At 35.9% G+C, this 19,483-nt stretch overlaps 1 protein-coding gene across 1 annotated transcript in view; it reads right to left on the bottom strand.

The window, feature by feature from the left end:
* LOC113489960 (guanine nucleotide-binding protein G(q) subunit alpha-like) overlaps positions 1-18,619 on the bottom strand; it is a 99,408-nt gene extending 80,789 nt beyond the window's left edge. The window contains exons 1-3 of the mRNA XM_026866044.1: positions 18,612-18,619; positions 13,870-13,924; positions 12,193-12,411 (exon numbers count right to left, since the gene is read on the bottom strand). Of these exons, the coding sequence (XP_026721845.1) occupies positions 12,193-12,411; positions 13,870-13,924; positions 18,612-18,619 (282 nt within the window). The remainder of the gene's footprint in view (positions 1-12,192; positions 12,412-13,869; positions 13,925-18,611) is intronic.
* Positions 18,620-19,483: the final 864 nt, after the last annotated feature.

Raw genomic sequence — 19,483 nt, 5'->3', positions numbered from 1 at the left:
AAAAGGCATGAGCCTTTCCCTTATTCTGTAACTGAGTGTGCTGAGAAAAAAAAATTATATGAAATGCAGATGAAAATGCTTTGTTCAGTTACTGATTTTATTTATAAACTGTATCAGTGCTGGCACCTGTAACATAGTATAAGAGTAAATATTTATCCCAGTTACTTTCATTACATTCATCTGATGATGTAGCGAGGCATAATTAGTAGACGGAGACAGATGTCTGAATTTTGGGTGTGGTAGGGTTCTGTTTAAGCACACTTTTATTTAGGCTTTCAAAGTATCTATGAACTCCAGTTTCTAAGATAAAATGACTTCATAGTAAAAGCATGCATTACATCTTTGCTCATTGTAAGGAAGAGATAGTGACTGTCCGTTCTTTTCATGTAGCTTATAGAATGGATGTTTTGTTTTTTGTGCAATGCTGCCAACTGAAGACCCAAAATTATGGCATTGTTTTCTGTTTGGTTCCTTGGCCACTTGGAAATACTTATTTTTAACAAGCACTGTAGTAAAATTCCCTCAAACTCTGCAGCTGGTACACCCTGTCTCTGGAAAATGCAACTACATCAGGAAGTCTGTACTCCACAGACATTTTAACCACATTTTGTCAAGCCATATGAAGCTGTGTCAGAAAATGATACCACCTGATTAATTCCGTGATCAATACTGCTGGAGAAAATTAAGACTCTCCTGAGAAACTCACAAAATTTCAAAAACTCTGGAAGGTTCATTCATTTGGTATTCAAAAGGTATATGGAAACCAGGTAAAAAAAAAACAAAACACAGTATAACAGTTCTTGTTTACTGACCTCTTCTTACACTCTTCAGCAGAATACATTGCACAAGATCTGATAGGGTGAATACCCAAGGTGAAAGGAAAAAAAATGAAACAAAAACCTTATCATGAGATCTAATCATCAAATCTAGAATGGCCAAAAAAAGAGAAGTGTTTAGGGGAAAAAACTTATTTCGTAGTCTATCGAGAAGTAACTGTGCCATGTTCAAAGAACAATGACTTAATGAGACTATCTGAACACCAGAGAAGCATTACTAAACAAAATTATCTTCATGGATTAACCCTTGCTTTAAAAGTAGGTTCTTGACAACTCAGCCTACATAGCAACTATACCACGCCCTTCGCTCATACTTCAACCAAATTCCCCTCTCCAAGGCATATTTATTTAAATTTCCTCTCATTGTTGTGGCTTCATATGAGAAATCTAATTTTCATTTCTTTCCCAAGAAGAAAGCATTCGTAAAATCTAATTCCTATGTAGTTTGGACCAGTAATGCAGGACATGATGAAAAATTGCATTAAAATGTTGAACAGCCAGAATTTCATTACATTTTATGTTAGCAAGGTTTCTGTAAATTGTATCTATTTCAGTACACCCCGATAGTTATAACAGCTGCTTGGGATGCATTCATAAAAGGTTGTTCACTACTGCATACTGTAGTCAGTAGATGAGAAATCGAAAAAGACCTACTGGATCAAGGGAATGCATCCCAATGCAAATTATGAAAGTACCTCTGAGTAGTACTGACTTCAATGAAGAAAAATTAAAAATATTGTTGTTTCAGTTTTCTTATTTGTCAGATGGGTAAAACACCACCCACATTGCTGATTCATATGGTATCATCAGAGAGCAGTGCACAGGAAGCTCTACAGGAAGACCACAAAAGATGACGAGTGTCCAAAAAGGGACAGATAGACAGAAACATACCAGTAAGAGCATACAGACACCACTGGAATCAGGAAACAACGGAGCTAGAGAGTAAGCTACAGCTTCTCTCAATCATTAATATTAGATCCTCAAAAATCTACTTGTTTAAAACATACATTTATTTTCTAAAGATATGAGAAAAGTTATGTCATCTTTTTACAGGAGGGAGCTGCTGTTTAAAACATTTTGCAATGCAATGAATGAATATTCCTCTACAATAAGGGCAGCCAGTGCAAGTCATTGTTTATCACAAAAGAAAGACAGGAGCTACAAGGCTGTACTGTCATGCCTCTCGCTGATTAGGATAGGTTTATTTATAAATATTTCCCTGCAGAATAAATTTTTGTTTGAAATGAGGCCTTTCACAATGAGCCTAATAATGAGGTTGCACAATTAATTTTTCTAGTCAGTGGCAGCACAAATATCTACAGATGAAATTAAAAAATTTCCAAGACTCAGCTTGGAAAAATGCCAACAGGTGTTTAGATTTCCCTCTGAGAGAAGAAAGACTTGGGTTGCAAGCAGTAAATTAACTACACAAAATAAAGTATCATTATACAAATTCTAAAAGAACATGCTTCTAAAAACTAACAAGCCTACACAAATAGACATACCCCCTCTAAATCATGAAGGGGTCCTTAGAAACTTCCTGACCATGCTTGAGAAACCACCTGCATGTTCTATGTTGTCCCCTGCAGAAATACCTGACACACTTAGTGTGCAAGCTCCTTTACTACCTCTGAGAAGATCTGTCCATTCATGCATTCCTCAATTTCCTCATACACATCCTTAAACACCTTCCCTAATGAGCAAGTTTGAATCAGACAAGTAATTCCAACTCAGAATCCATTCTACACTGCATACACCACAGTACATAAGTCAAACAATCTTCATGTCTTTTAGTGATGTCTCAGTCCAATACTGATAGCTCCTCCATCACCATCAAAGAACCACCTAACTTTTTACAGTGGAAGAGTTTTCAAAAGCTGCTTACAAAGTGGCAAGTGGGTGAAAAAACTCCAGCTTTTTCAAAAAATATTGAAGTTAATTTTGATCCCAAATTGTTACTATGTATTTAAATTTAATAATCCATAAAATATTTTTGAAAAGTGTCAATACATTTCATTCTATCCCATGCCCTTCTTTTTATTTGAAGACTACTGGCTGCAAGAGAATTTATAATATCTAGTTATGTTTTGCACTGCTTTGAATTACTTTATTTTCAATCCTTCATTTTTACTCTTTCAACTTTTCAAAGGTCAGGGCAGTATTTAAAAATGAGTGACAGAGAAAGTAAAAGAAAAAAGAGGAGGAAAAAATAACTAAAGGAAACCCATAAAGTTCTAGTTTATGAGGAAAAGTAATTAAACCTTTACTGCAAAGGATTTCAGCTTTCAAGAAGTTCTTTTTCAATCCAGAGTTTGAATGAAAGCAGCTTTAAAAAAAATGCATATGCGCAAAGGAATCATATAAAAATGTATGTTAAGAGTTTCTCAAAAATATTCTGTCCCAGAAAACACAGTTTTATTTGATTACATGGGTTTATGACTGAAGGCAAAAAAACTTACCCTCTAAGAGCTTAACACTGCACAAGATTCTTCCTATTTTATTGTGATAGGTGCCTTTAATTAGTGACTTTAGCTTTCAGAGGCTGATGCAATGAATTAGCCTGGCCTTAGTTTTATTCTCAAATGATTTTTATACATAAGCTATTACGGCTTATGACACAGACATATTCTTTTTCCTGGAGTATCATTTTGTTTGTTACCCTTAATAAACATAAACAATTAAAAATAAAAGTGAAAAAAAGTGTCTTCCAATCCCGTTTATTTTCTGCTATATTCTTTTCTGCTACTGAAAAAATGGACTGGTAACTGATACTACCTTTGCATTTATGCGCAGGTCAGAAACAGTATTTTAGTAAACTGCAGAAAAACGCTATTGCATCAAAACTCTTAAAATTCTAACATGGGGCACAAATCCTGTTTCTGCACAACTACAAGTTGTGAGTGTAGTCTGAGAGAATACTTCGTGAATCCTGTGGGTATAAATACTACTGAATGTTTCGTATTCAGCTATTTCTGCTTTAAATGATTCTTGAAGGTGCCCCGAGTAATGGATGCCACCATGTTTCTCCAATTCCAAGCACTGAGTTGAACAGAACCAGAAGTAAAGAAGAAACTACTGGGCTACCTCACAAATAATCATAATTGACTAAATAGGCATTAATACAAGGGCATACTTAAAAATCTAATTTCCACTTTGTTCTAAAGCTCTTCAGAAATGCAGTATGACACAGGGAGGCCCTACAAAGGGTAGGGTTAGAAAAACAGGTCTGCAGTCAAGCCTTCTAAAGTCAAGATGATGCTTTTCTCTTACAACATACAAAGTAAAATCTCTGTAATTTACAAATAGATACAGTCTAGATGATGACTCAACATTAAATCCCACCCCTGCATTTTTCTATCCCTTGGATAAACACAAACAAACATCAAAATAGCCATGAAGTGGGTGTTATTAACCTGGAATGTCAGGATAGGATTAATGAGGCTTACTCAATGACTATGTCAATAGCTCTTCCTCCATGGCACATCCCCACTGTTCCAGTGCTGATATGCTGGAGTCCAGGAGGGAGGCAGGTGTGCCCAAGGCTTCTTTATGCTCCACTGATAGAGAGTTACCTTTTCATCCAGCTTGTACAATTGGCAGCATTTTGTTTACAGCTGAAAAAAGTAGCTGGATGAAGACTGGAGATCAGATGCAAAGAACATCTTCACACATCATAAGCACTCATCTACCTGTTTCTATAGCCAACAATAAGTACAGAGATCTTAAATTCTCAAACTAGCAGTAGCAGTTTACCAGAAAAGAAATATGTAAAAATACACAGCATCTCCAAACAACTGGAGGCACAATTTGCATTTTGGGAATTTTCAAGTGACACTCGAAACTAGCAAAACATGTATGTGCATCCTATTACTACACTGTATCTACAAACTGGCTTAGAAGGTTAATGACTAAACAATAAGCCAAATTTTAACTCTGGCTGATAGGTCACATTAAGAAAAATGGAAAATCATCATCATGGAACAACCTTAATTAACAAGAAAATAATCTTCATTCTAACAGCTTTACCACAGTATCACTTGCCCCAGCCACATGCCCATAAACTCATATATGATGGGGACTAAGGAAATCAAGAGACAAGTGAGAGTTAGAGAAATGTTAGGAAGCGTTAAAAGCAATTTGGTAGTTACTAGCCCTCTGACTCCGACCCAATATTCAGCTCTCCTGTCATGCTTGAGACTTGCTCTTAATAAATGATTTTCCAATACCTTACGTCCACCATAACATTAAACTATCTACAGTCAAGATCTGTTAACTTTTTTGCCAAAGCTGAAGCATGCAACCACAGCCTTGTGTTTGATTGTTATGAAAGTTATTAGAAAAAAAAAAAAAAGACTAATGTCATGCTTATATTTCCCTTTGCCAACTTCCTCTTCCTTAAGCAAAACACTGGACTCTTGCCTCATGCCTCACCTCTACACAATCACCCAAAGGCAATACAAAGTCTAAGTGTCGAGCTACATGGGCCCACAGTCTGAAAACAGGTAAGCATGTGATTGGACTGATGAAGCATGAATATGTAACCAACACTTTATACACAGACTTTATGCTTACTTTAAGCAGGGAGGATAAAAAAGGCAAAATAATCTTTCAGGTAAAGTAGATATTCAAATGACTGATGTGAATACCTCTGCTAGGCAATATATTCCACAATACAAAACAAATTACAGTTGAGAAAAAAAAAAAAAAAAAGGGGGTCGTGGTGTGTGTTTTGTTTGCCTTTTTTTTTAATAACCTATTTTTTGCTTAACTTTAGCGTATTTTCTGAACCAAAGTTAAATTTTATTATAAGACAAAGCCTTCTCACTTAGGAAGTGCAAGTTGACAAAACATGCAGAAAAACATGGCCCATTTCAGCTCAAGATTTCTTAATCCACTGCAGTAAACCTTATTTCAAGAAACTTTTTTGTGTTACTAGACAAGAACAATGAGATATTGAAAGGAGATGAGAAAAGACATGAGATTTCAAGAATTTTCATTCATTCTACATAATACAACTGAAACACAACTGGATCCAAGTTCCTCAGAAAAGTTTACTGCAGAAATATTTTCATAATTTCAGAGGAAAAGATGACAAAAATACTTCCATCTAAAATTATTTCATAAATAAATGCTAGATAACCTTAGCATGTCTCTGTAGAAATGAATGAGATAATTAGGAAACCATTACTGTTAAATGTTCTCCTCTAGGAAATATATATGTTTAAATTTATATATTTTCTGTATAAAATTGTATTGTATAAAAACCTATATTTACATAAATGTTCTGAATTATGGTGAAAGTCAGAACCATTCCAAGAGTACAAAATCTCATTACCTTAAAATAAACACCAAACTCTTACTACATACAAAAGATGCCCTGAGTATATGTCACTCTTTCATTGTCAGAGAACACACTCACATGAGTATTTCCTCTCAGACACACAATATGCTTTACAAGCAAAATAACTAAGTGACAAATGTATCTGAAGTAAAACAGTCAGAAAGGAAGGAAACACAAAAATGCTAGAAGTCACTTTTCCCATATTTATCGCCCTTTATCCAGTGTATGAGCGAACCCAAAACCTACAAGAGTTTGCCAGCATTATTTACCACCCATTTGTTCTCCTTGCTAGCAGAAACAGTAAAATGGTGGCACTGGAAAAATAAAACATGGACATCACACCCACATGAGTATTTTTGTATATGACTTATCACTTCCCATTAGCAAATAGCAGTTAATCACTTAAAGTGTTGCATTTAAAATATGAAGAGCTTCACTTAAAATGAAGTTTAAAAGGAGGAAGAAATTTTATGCTCTACAAAAGGAGTAGCTAAAATATAGTTTTCATTTTATGTTGAACTGCAGACTAAGACAGTTTCCTCATTTCATATAGGTTAAATTACCTATTATTTTACTGGGAAAAGGAACAGTGTTTGTTTATCTGGGTGTTTATTTTAAATAAAGATATTCTTAGCTCTTCATGGGAACATTCAGCCCTGCTTGTCTAGCTTACTTCCAATAAACAATCATTTTTTCCCCACACTTGGAATAATATCTAAAACTCACAATTTCTGTTGGGGTAAAGTATGAAACAGTTAACTAGAATGTAGCAGAGGAAACAAGCAACTTACAAATCCATTGGAGCTATACAGACAATTGCAAGAGACATCTGCTCTAAACAAGAGAGCAAGCAAATGAGTGAACTGGTAGAAAGAAGACAGAATGAAAATTGCTACATGTATGGAGGTTTGTTGGTGGTTTTTTTTTTTTTATATTCAAAAATAAAGGAGGAAAAAGAAAACTGCAGAGAGTAGGACAAAACGGTAAGGCCACAGGTAAGTAGATAAGAACCTGCTGAGGTCAAAAGTATGTAAAACTGAAGAGGTGCCAGAAAGGCAGGGCATGAGAGGAGTAAATGACTGACAGAAGGAGAAAGATAGCTGGGGAGAGGCTGGGATCTAGTTAAGACTGTTAGAGTCCCCCGAAGAACACTCTATGAAGTGCCAAGGAAGAAATTGTTCATGACTTTACTGGAGCCCCTAATGCTCACTGGTCAATGTCCTCAGGGGAAGAAACACAGCTATCAGGGACATGGGTTTGACCTCACATTATGGCTCCTGGAAAAAAAGGCTGTCTTCAGTTCCTGTATCTGAATACACGTTGTTAAAGGACCATGATACTTTAAATCTAACTATACTTTCCTTCATGACAGCCAGCTCCACAGAAATCTATTTCTTGCCAAAATAATATATCTGGAGTTTCCTGGTATTACACGCATTTAACTCTTCTGCAAGGCTCCTACTTATTGCATAACTTTTCTTTGAGCACCTAGAGAGGAACGTCTGAGTACTTAAATAGTAACTGAGCACTATGATACATTAAATACTTACTAACACTATTAGTATAAACCTCTTTTTCTTGTAACCTGTTTTAAGCCCTCTGCTCCAGGTTTGAGACACTGTAGAATACTGTTTGTGCATATGACACTGTTTGGGTTTCTTCATCTGCTTTGAGTCTCTTGATTATCCCTGTTCTAAACCAATAAGCATTTCATTTCACCATCCCAAGAACATCATTCTTGCTTTTAAAAAGAACCCAAACCAACAAAACCCAAAAAAACATAGCCCCTGAAAAGCTGGAAATCCCATACATTCTGCATCATCAGACAGCCAATAACCCTCCCAGTGTTTATACACTCCTGCTCTGGATTCAGTCCTTCACACTCTTTGCATATCAGGTGAGGTGTCTGCAGGAGGCCTTTCCTCCAACCCAGGTTTGTTCAACATCAAATTTCACCTAAGACATCTAGAACACTTGACACCTCCAGCTGTTTACCCAAGATAAAAATTCATACTGACTCCATACCCATTCCTGTTATCCTACTTTTGTCTCTATTTTTATTTGTTTGCTTCAGTGGATTTGTCTCACTTAGAAGAAATGAGCTAACAAGGTAAACATGGACTTCAAAATAATGCCAGTAAGATTTTAGACTTTGAAAGCATTTCCCATATTTGCTTACTTTTAATACAAAACATCCCACAAATGGAATAGGTACAAATACAGAAAAGAATTTCAGCAGAAAACACTCTTAGAAACTTAACAGCAAATGTCTAGGTTTACAGTAAAACTTGCTTTTATGTTTTCAGCATCTTTAAAAACTTTCTTGCAGCCTGTTCTGTTACCGTTGCTCACATCAGTTATCTTAATATGAATATTTAAGAAGTGTCACAGGAAATTATGGGCATGGGATTCAAATAAGATTTCCTGCCTGTTAATCACCATGGAGTGACACCTTCCTGATACTGTCTGCTAGAGCAGAGAGGCAACTTGTCTTTTGGAAGTTACATTGAAAGGGAATAGTATGGGATAACAGTGGTATTTGATGTTTATTGCAGTATAAATTGGTAGAACTTCTTAACAAGAGGAAAAAAAAAAAGACACCTATGCATACTCCCCCACCTTCAGCAATATTAGACATGCTTAAAAAAAAAAAGGATAGAAAAGGAGAAGTGGACATTACATTATCTAAAGCAAAGGTTTCAAACCATTATGAAGAACACTGGGAATAGGAGAAATTAGAAGATTAAAATAAATGGTGTTCGTATTTCAGTATTTGAAAGGAATGACAGAAACATGGATACAGAGTTCAGCTTTCTAAAAAGACAAATTGTGAAAAACAAAGTTGTATTTCAGTTTTTTAAAAATGTGCATTTGAGTATATGTGGTTGCACATGAGTTAGTACTGTACACTTTGCAAAATTTTGCAGACAGGCAATTTTGAGAATTGCTTATGAACATTTCTATTAAAGACCTACAAAAAAATGACAGCTTTACATATTTCATAAAATGCTTCGTACTCTAAAATTCAAGAGCCATATTAAAACTTCATAACTTCTAGCTGAAAAATGAGTAGCGGAAGCACAATAACATTTACCCAAAAAGGAAACTAAAAACCAGTCCATAAACCACCATTTCCTATGACAGACAAATTCCTAAGAGAAGGGATCACCCCCACTCCTTATCTTAAACCTCAGCAGAACTCATATTCTCAAGTTTAACATGAAAAAGAAATCTTTCATTTTATAATGCTTTATCATTAGTTCCAAGATATTACAACTAAACACTAATTGTTAGATTTCTCAATTGACTTTCACTAGTCTGATAATAAATTTATCAAAACAACCTAATTATTATAAGACAATACATTTCAGTCTCTCTTTAGTTATGTGACTATGAAGTGACTACAAAGCCAAAACAACTCCACAAGAACTAACCAGCTAAACCTAAAACTTGTCTCTTGCTATACTGATTATATTAAAACAATTCAGCCTAAATGTTTTTGTGATATTGTATACCACACAAAGATCGCAACTGCCTACTTAACTAACTTTTTGATATGAAAGCACTTCAAATTCTAGCAGCATTCAGAGATAAGAATTTAGTGATTTTTACCAATTTTTCTACCTTTGACTGGGAATTATTGAAAAGAACTTATACTGTAGCTCCAAAGTCTATCACAGAACATGAAGAATTTGACCAAAAAAAGGGTCACTTTTCTTTAGGCCCAACCACATTAATACCATCGTGAGCTGCAGTTTTCTGAAGTATTGTGCAAAACAACTACTGTGCTAAAAATATGTTGTTACTCAAACTTGAGATATTCTCTCCAGAGATAGGACTTCCTGATAGGAGATTCAAATTAATAGGAAGTGCCCTTCCTGTGTTTTCTAGACTGCTAAACTAATGAGTTTGTTTTCAACAGCCTTTAAAGAAAAGGAGCAGATTAACCAATTGATCGGTGTTCACTGCTTTAATATGAAGTGACCTTGTATACAAAGTGTAATACACTGCAATCTTCTCTATTCTGGTATGATGCTGTAGCAAGTTTAACTTACTCTGTATTTCCAAAGGAATTTATAGAGGAATTGCCTTGAGACCCTGTCAGTTGGTAAATTCTACTTTACTCTGCATGTAGCCCTATTAGAAGCTGATGGGAATGCCTGTGAAGCAGCTAAGCACAAAGATAGACTTCCACTTTCAGCAAAGTTACTTTATACAGAGAAAGCGAACAGCTCTGGCCATGTGTATACACCTATGTCAAACCTAACTGACTCACTCCAATTATATAAAAACACTATATAAATTCAGTACTCTTAACTTAAACAATAACTGCAGAAGATATACTCTGTAGTGTAATACAAGGGAAAAAAAAAATCCCAATTTACAATTAGGAAATTAGGACTTCCAGATATTAAAGCCAAGTGACAGTCAATACCAATTTTGAAGGAAAAACAATTGTACTTTACAGTCAACTAGATTTTCAGGTCATTTTGCACACAGCAAAAGCATGGAGTCAAAAGGCTGAAATACACATACAAATGTAGTTTTCTTTTTAATACTATTTACATATTTTACTTTGATTCATGAGGGATGAGGGGAAACTAGACAGTTCCAGCATACAGTCAGACTAGGAAGTTCAATAGTCTCTTCTGCCAATTAGGACAAGTTTTCCAATCTTTTTCATGTGCACAAAACCTCCCATCCACAATTAAGGAAGGTTAAGAATATGGATTTTCACAGACAAGATCCTCCAGACTTCCCACTGCTTAAACCCAGGCTCCTTCAAGACTCTCGTTATAGCTATATTTATGTCACCAAAGTGCTGACCATCTGCAATGCCTTTGACAGATGCAAGTGGAGAAACTAATCTACTTTAACCTGACAATAAGTTTTATTATTATTTAAATTATTATTTTAATTAGATGCCTTTACAGCAGCTCAATTCTAATTAAACTTCATGTATGTAGACACAAAATATTTTCATTTTAACACAAGTTAATTTCATCCTGTCTTCCCCAGTTAATGGAAGTTTACTTCTTTATTTTAAATATCCCTGCTCAAAATAATAATAAAAGAGCTTTTGAATAATTAATCAGAGAAAGTATTATTTTTATCCAGGATTACTAAATTATCATTAAATACTCTTTCACAAGATTGAAAGAAAGGTGAGTCCTCCACTTGTGAGACACCTTAAACTCTCCGCCTGACAAAGTTGTTGATAATGGTTGAACAGTAAAAATCAGAACAAGTTCTCAGGAACTATCAAACAAAGTTGTATCACTCCCATGACAAAAAGTGGGACATACAGCCATGTAATCATGTGCCTTACAACATATTCCATTGACTATTAAGCATTTCATTCTCCTTCATGGAATGAAAAAAATACTTCACTTAACTTTCTTTTAAAATGTAAATATATTTTTTAAATATTGGAAAGAAGTCAGGCTAGTCAGAGATGAAAATTCCAAACATTTCAAATGTATTTTGTCCTTTTAAATTTCAATAACAGCAATCTCAAAAGAATCTAATTGTTTTAGTGTCTTGATTCAAAAATTTTATTTCAAAGTATGTTCACACCCAAACAGATAATCCCTGTCTGTTTTTCTAGCAAGTTGATTTTTATCCATGTGTAATGTTAACAGCAAACCTTAAGCAGTAATCTTCTGCTACAGATAAGGGAAATGGCTTAACTGTGCTCTGGCCAGAACATGGCCTGGGAGGAGAAGACAAGGGCTAACTAAAGTCACAGTCAAACAGCAGACTGCCATTAAACCTCTGCCCTGAGACAAACTGCTCAGGCATCTTGTTAAGAGCAGCTCTCTTGTTAAAAGCAGTATCTCTGTGCAGTCAAAGTAGCAAAAAGGGCAGAGAACTAAAGGCAGGAATGGAATAAGCCCTTTTCTTCTGAGCTTTGAGTATAATTTGTGTGACAAGTAATTTTTTTGAGACCTTCACTATATTTCATAAAATAGAAAGAGGAAAAACTTCAGATACAGAAATAATCAAAAATCTCACCTTGTTATGTTCATACTTGTATGGGATTTTGAGGGTATCCATGGCTCTGATCATGGCCTGCATTGCTGTAAATATATTCTGGTACACCAGTTTTGTAAAACCCCTTTTGTCTTCATCAGAGTAACCTGATCCATGAATGATTCTCATCTGCTTGATAAACGTGCTTTTGCCACTCTCTCCTGTGCCTGCAAGACAAATAAGAAGTATACGCTTTAGCCACTGGACACAAACATGACTTTTTTTGCACAATGCTGACAGCTTGTTTACTGCAGGGCTGAACAATGTCAAGTGGTGCTTGCAAAGTAACTACAAGATTCAGTTCAGTGTCAAACAGTAGCATCAGTAGCAACTGAGGTACCACTGAATTAAAACATGCATTTTGATTTAAGAGTCAGACTAATGAGTAAAACAAGTCTCCAAAATATACATATAATATATGACTGCATATTTTAACATCTTCCATTCTTGAAGATATAATAATCCAAAACATCTAACTTCAGCTAATTACTGTAAGACATTTCAGTGCAAAAATTCAGGACAGAAGGAAAAAATTTATCTCCCTTGGCCAACTTTCAGGACATTATGGTAGGCAGTGTGCAACAAATAGATGTTTGTATTTTGGTTTGAGGTCTTGGTTTGCTGGGGTTTGTTTTGTTTTGTTTTTAAAAAAAGCAAGTAGCATAACAATGACAGTTCAGAAAACTTCAAGCTCAGAAACATGCGATATCAGTGTTAATTGAAATTTACCTCATATTCATTAACAGGCAGTCTTTCCTTTCTTTAAATTTCTTCGCATCTTTGTACTAAGTGTAGTTTGTTAATGAACACTTCTGACTATTTGTCAATTAAAAGTTAAGATCTGCTTGCTGGAAATTTCCCATGGGATACATCACACAACGTTTTTCCTTTGCTCCAATTCAGTGAGCTCACACTCTGTGACTGTAAGAGTTTATGTATATTATTCCTGTGTTTGCTTAAGAGGAGGAGTTGAAATTTAGAATGAGCAGTTGCACAGTCACATAAACCCCGTGTTCAGACAGCTACTCACTCCTGCAGGAAACAAACTGCGTGCACCGGGGTGCACTGCTCAGTGCTGTGCTTCTCAGCTTTACTACAGCCTGGGTTTTATTTTAATAAAGTTTTCATGACTCGTGTCCCAGGACAAAGGCAGCCTTATGTCTCTTACACAGTATTTTAGGTGTCTTGTCAGAGAAGTGTGTTTCACAGCGGTGCAGTGCAAGGCTAAAGGAGCAACTCATAAGCTTTTCTGAGATAACATATGCTGCAGAAATCTAAACTGTAAGCTTTCGCCTTTACCATAAGCATCATTTTGAAATCTTCAGTCCCATACAAACAAACAACACAAGTCTTCCTTACACACATGCCCAGAAAATCAAGCATGATGTTATATACTGACCAATTTTACCTCCTCTGGCAAGAAAGTGGTTATTATTGTAATGAAGAACATGCTCTGAAGCTGAAGTGGGACAAGCCTGCTTCCACCCTCAGCCTGCACTATGGTCAGGAGCACAGCACTACATGCACAGACCATCTCTGCAGGGCACTACCTGGCCATCAAGCAGAACTTGTCCCCACAACCTGATGAATTCATGTTAACCAGGCCCAAGTCTTTGCAGAAAGGGTGATGTGGTATAGGCCATCTGGTGTCAATGATACCTGCCTGTCTCCAAGTTCATCAGAAACGAAGGCGAGATCTTTACACTTCTGAAATCTACCAGTGGGGAAAAAACATTACTTTCCTTAAGATGGTATAAAATTACAAACCTAGACAATACAGAACTATTTCATGGTAAAAAATATTCTAGGCTACCCCTAAGATGACCAGAGTTTTTTTCTCTCTTTCTGAAACCTATGAAACAGAGTCATGTCCTTATATATAACATGAAATAAAGTACCATACCACACACTTCTAGTAATTCTGTAATACTGTCCAGCCTTTCTGCAAGGCATGTCACATCTAGTACAAAAATCCGTTCGACATGAACCTGTAAAGCCCAGAATGGTATATAAGATGCCTTTTTGACACAATTAACTCTTTGACTAAAGATTCTGCTTTAAGTAATGCATAAGAAAATAATTTCCACCACACATCTCTGAATCACTGCAATACAAAGTGAATTCCAGTTTTGATCCTGACACTTCCCTACATGGGAATTCAGATTGCTTCAGTATCCTGAAATTCAAATTTGGCAGAGATAGGAAGAACATGCTTGTATTATCTACTCTGTTTTAAAACACGAAGCTTCTAATTCTTTTTTTATTGGGAGTGTAGGTAGCAATCGATACCACACACAGAAAACCATGATGGTAAAGCAATCTGCATCATGTTAGAAAAGACAGTATTTCTGATTACTTACACCTTGAAAGTAAGCCTACAAAAACTGAAATACAAAACAGAATTACAATTCAAAGCAGAATCTAAAACTTATTCAGCTTTGTGGCTCTGTAATTGGGTGTCACTAGACAAAGACTCTGTCAGACAAATACCAGTAACAGATTATACTTGGAGATCTAAAGATACACACACACAATGCATTTTTATATATTTTTGTATACACATCTACATGAAATATGTATATTATATATATATGTAAACATTTTTCATATGTATCTGAAAAATATATTCTGTATATACACATAAAATATGCATAACTACCTATACATATATGAAAATTATAGCACTCTCTCCTTTTGAAGGCCATCTCCAAGTTTGCTCAGGTCTTTGTCTCCCCAGGTCAATGTTTAAAACTACCTTCTTGTGCCTGCCCACAGACTAATTTTCTGGTTAAGCCAGCAGCAATGATGAAAACATTTCTAGTCCTCCTTAACCACAGAGAGTGTCACATGTGTGCAAAGTGTGAAAAGTATCCTGGTGAAAACCATGGAAAATTTCCAGCACAGAATGCATGAAAATGGGATAAAGGAATATGAATGACAGATGATAATAAAATCTACAGGACTGCCCAAAAATTACTAAGAAGTGAAAACGTTCCTTTTCAGCACAATATATAGGAACTCACAAGAAGTCCATATTGGTAGTTCCTCTTGGTTTGTTGCAATCAAAGGCAGAAGGTAAGTATTTTTATTGACAAAAGCATACAAAGAAAATTTCAATTACAGCTTTTTTCTTTTTAACAGTGGCATTGAATCTTTCTGTAGAAACAAGTCCTGTTTATGTGAAAACTGCTTGACAGTGATAGAACACCATTTATAAGTGTGTCACTAGAGATTTGCTCAGATACTTCTTCACTAAGTAAAATAACTGGAACAAAGAAGCAATGTTATTTACTGTCAGAGAAACAGGGAAAATTTTGGCATAATGAATTACCAGCGTTAACTAAACAAAGCTACAATCATTACAGCCTTACTCCTGGTAGGGAGTGGCATTTTAAACTATCACTGTTACAGCACTGAAGCAAACCTAGATTTTATTATTTTTACATATTTTTTGACTTTTAAAATCTTATGACTGGAATTATAAGAAAATCAAGATGTTGACTGATACACCACCAGCTCTGTTTTCTACAGCCTCATCCATTACAGAACAAGTTAAGAAATACAACTTGGCAATATGTGCCTAAAATCTTACCTATCATCATAATAAACAAGAACACATCTGGTGAGAAGAAGAAAACTTGAAAGTGAATAAAAAAAAAAAAAATCTACATGTCCTGAGAGGATATGAATGCCTTATGGTTTCTGCTAACCGCAGCTTTTACCACCATCATCCCAGGAATACCTCTAGCTGATATAAGGAGACCACAAAGGTGAAATAGCAAGAGAGTGGATTAGCAGAATAGACCAATGTGGGATAAAACTATACTGAGATCAATTTTCTGCTGGTTGCCACTGCACATTTAAATTAGTCAAAACTTGGATCAGTTCTCTGAAGCCAGATGAGTCATATATTCTTGCTGTCTGAAGACAGTTGAAGGTCACACAACATACCTTAATAACACCACCACACTCTCTCTTTATCTTTCAAAAACAGTGTCTTTTCAAAAGAAACCAAGATCCTAATATAACCCTGAGGTGGTAGCTTGGAGAGAAGTCAAGGGTGTGACTAAAAAAAAAAATTCCTTATTCAAGAACACAGTCCAGTTGGTCATTTGACTTCTTCAAAATTTCTTTCCAGATAAAAGAACAATCCAACTGATGAATGAGAAGAATTGTGAAGACCTTATAGCAGCCTTCCAGCACTTAAAGGGGGATACAGGAAAGCTGGGGAGGGACTCTTTATCAGGGAGTGTAGTGACAAGATGAAGGGTAGCAGTCTTAAACTGAAAGAGGATAGATTTAGATTCGATATAAGAAAGAAAATCTTTACTGTGATGGTGGTGACACTGGCAGAGGTTGCCCAGAGCAGCTGTGGCTGCCCCCTCCCTGGCAGTGTTCAAGGCCAGGCTGGACGGGGCTTTGAGCAACCTGGTCTAGTGGAAGGTCCAGGGGAGGTGGAACTAGAAGATCTTTAAGGTCCCATCCAATCTTCTATGATTCTATGAATTAACTGTCTTCTAAAAGCAATAAAGTGTCTCAAATAGTGGTGAACTCTCATTCAAGTGTGGCATAGAGGATTGTCAAAACTTGTAAGAGCTTACATCTTACAACCCAGCAAAGCTCGGAAAAGCTCCTCAAAATTTTATTCTTCAAAAGGTAATAGCAACAAATATTACTGCATCATCAAGAATTTTACAACCAGATATCTGAAAGTTCCCCCAGCAGCATTATCTCCAAAAGCAGAACAAGGAAGGAAGGAAGGTTACTTAAATACAGCAGTAGCCTCTTACATGCATGCCTGCACACACATACATATCATGTACAATTTATTATTACTATTACTCCTGGTGCACATTCTGAATAAGCAAAACTACAATAGGTTGAAATAAAACATTCTTTGCCCTGTGAAACTTACAGAAAAAAAAAAAAACATGGTTAATTTTCAATAGGTGACAATGCAGCTACTGGCAGAGTGGTTTCAAAATTCACATTGTTGCTGACAAGGAAGACAAACACTAATTTAAAAAGTAATATAAGACTAAAAGCCTAGGCTAACAAACTTTTCTTTCACATGGGTGTGCAATGCGTACCTGTACTTGTTTTCACACTTCATGCACTGTAACTTAAATAAATCTGAAGGATAATACCTTCAATGATAAAATACAAGGCTGTTTTTAAACTAAAACAACAAAGTTGCCATTCTCTAAGTAAAATCCACACTGGCATCTGTTAAGAAAAGAAATGTTGCTAAACTATACCTGACTGTTTATTCCTAAGTTTGATGTATGAAAAGGCAAGGAAAAAAAAAAGGCTATATGTTATTGTTTGAAAGCTCATAGAAAGGACATTCTTAACATGCATTTTAAAGAAAACCCAACATCAAAACCCACTTCCATGTTAGTCACTATCCACATACATTTACTAAGAACTGTTAAAACAACAGTGTGTACATTTGCAGAAGACTGGCTTTTAGCTTGGAACTTGGTGGCAGAAAGAAGCCCAGAGGAACCTGGAAAGCGAAGATTCATGCATGGGTCAGAGTGGACTCAACACCCTGTGCAGACTGGGCACAGCCTGACACTTCTATCTGCTGACCATTTTCCTATTTACAGATTACAGTATCTATACTGTTTCATCATTTACCCAGAAAAAGCAGTCTGTTGTACACTGCCTCATAGACTTAAAACAAGTGCAGAAATCAAATTCATTGGGTATTAAGTAGCAGAGTAATTCCTATAAGGAATAAGAGCTAAAACAGTAATAGTAATAAAGAGGTGACACACAAGAAGAAAAATATTTGATTTCAACTGTAAAGTTGTATTTCACTTGGAAGAGAGTTTTACATCCTCTCTGCTACTACCACTTCAGCTACAGAGAAAACAGAAAATATGGTTTCTTTTGTTGCTGTTCTAGTCGTGGAATGCAGCAGGATCACATTTCTGCTGAAAGAGAGTATGGCCCTATATGAAAACATAAAAACTGTGCAATATTCAGGCCTTGGACTGGTATGGCTTTGTAGGTGCCAAAATATCCCAAACCTATTACAGAATGCATGAGATCATCCTGGGAGCTGAAGCAAAGGAGACAGTCTGTCCTACCCCTCAGAACAGCAGCTTTCAGGCTTGCTGTTGAAGGCCAGCATAGGGAAGGAACATCGGGCTGGTAGAATCTACAGCAAAACTCCCTGAGGTGGATCTGAAGCTCCTCAGTTCACTCCATAACACGTCTGTTACTCTAGTTCTGCTCCAGAACTAGACATATCTCATCACCATCAAAAGAAGGCTAGTGAAACAAGCAGGCTCCTAAACAAACAGCTCTGTCCATCTGACAGGGCTGAGCACCTACATGACAGGTTCCTCCTTATCCTGATGTCTTATAAATGGATTCTTATCTCTACATACCTGACCATCGCTTCTCAACAGTGGCCACAACTTGTGAGTCATCCATCAACTTCAAGCTGGCAAAGCTATTGCCTAGCTCTCCTTTCTGAGAACTCCTAGTACTCTATGCAACCTTTCCTCCATTGCTTAAAACATATTATCTTCATAACATATTTTATTTCTGTATCATACCTCTTGAAAGATGCTTAAGTAGTAACCCATACCTCCAACCATTTCATACAATGATAGATTAACTTCTAGAAGTGACCATTTTCATCCTGAACATAAAAACTGAGGTATAACACAAAAGAATTTAAATGACAATTCACCCATGAGCAGAATTTCTGTGAGAAAATACTATGAGCCCTGATAATGAATATAGTAGGCATATTTCTATATTCCATAAGATGAACAGTAGTACTGTAGTATCTTCCTTCTGTGATTACCAAACTCCTTAATTACCATTAATAGATTACACCTCACAAGAGTCACTTTATGTTAGGAAACATTTTTTATGATGTTTCAGTTAGACTAATGGAAAACACTATTGAACAGGAAAACATATGAAGTTTCAAGCAAGGCAACAAAACAAGCCAGAAAGGGAGTTCAGGTCTCCTGACATTGGTTCCTACACCAACAGCACACTATTTTTTATTTACGTTAAAAACTGAACGGATAAACTACGAAAAGCAAAGGTAGGAGAACTCAAGTGATGGCCTTTAAGATTTTAAAAAAGCACAGGTTTAAATTAAGAGTAATTAACATTAAAAAAAATGGGGAGAGATGTACATGCTGTTCATTGCCAAGTCTGCTCCACTGACAGAATCTCTAATTTAAAATTACATAATCATTGTATTAATTATTTTGTTCACAATCCACATTTGCATATTCCA

The sequence above is a fragment of the Athene cunicularia genome (assembly GCF_003259725.1).
Source record: "Athene cunicularia isolate RWA chromosome Z unlocalized genomic scaffold, athCun1 chrZ_part2, whole genome shotgun sequence".
NCBI lineage: Eukaryota > Metazoa > Chordata > Aves > Strigiformes > Strigidae > Athene > Athene cunicularia.
This window is presented reverse-complemented; position numbering and strand designations above follow the sequence as displayed.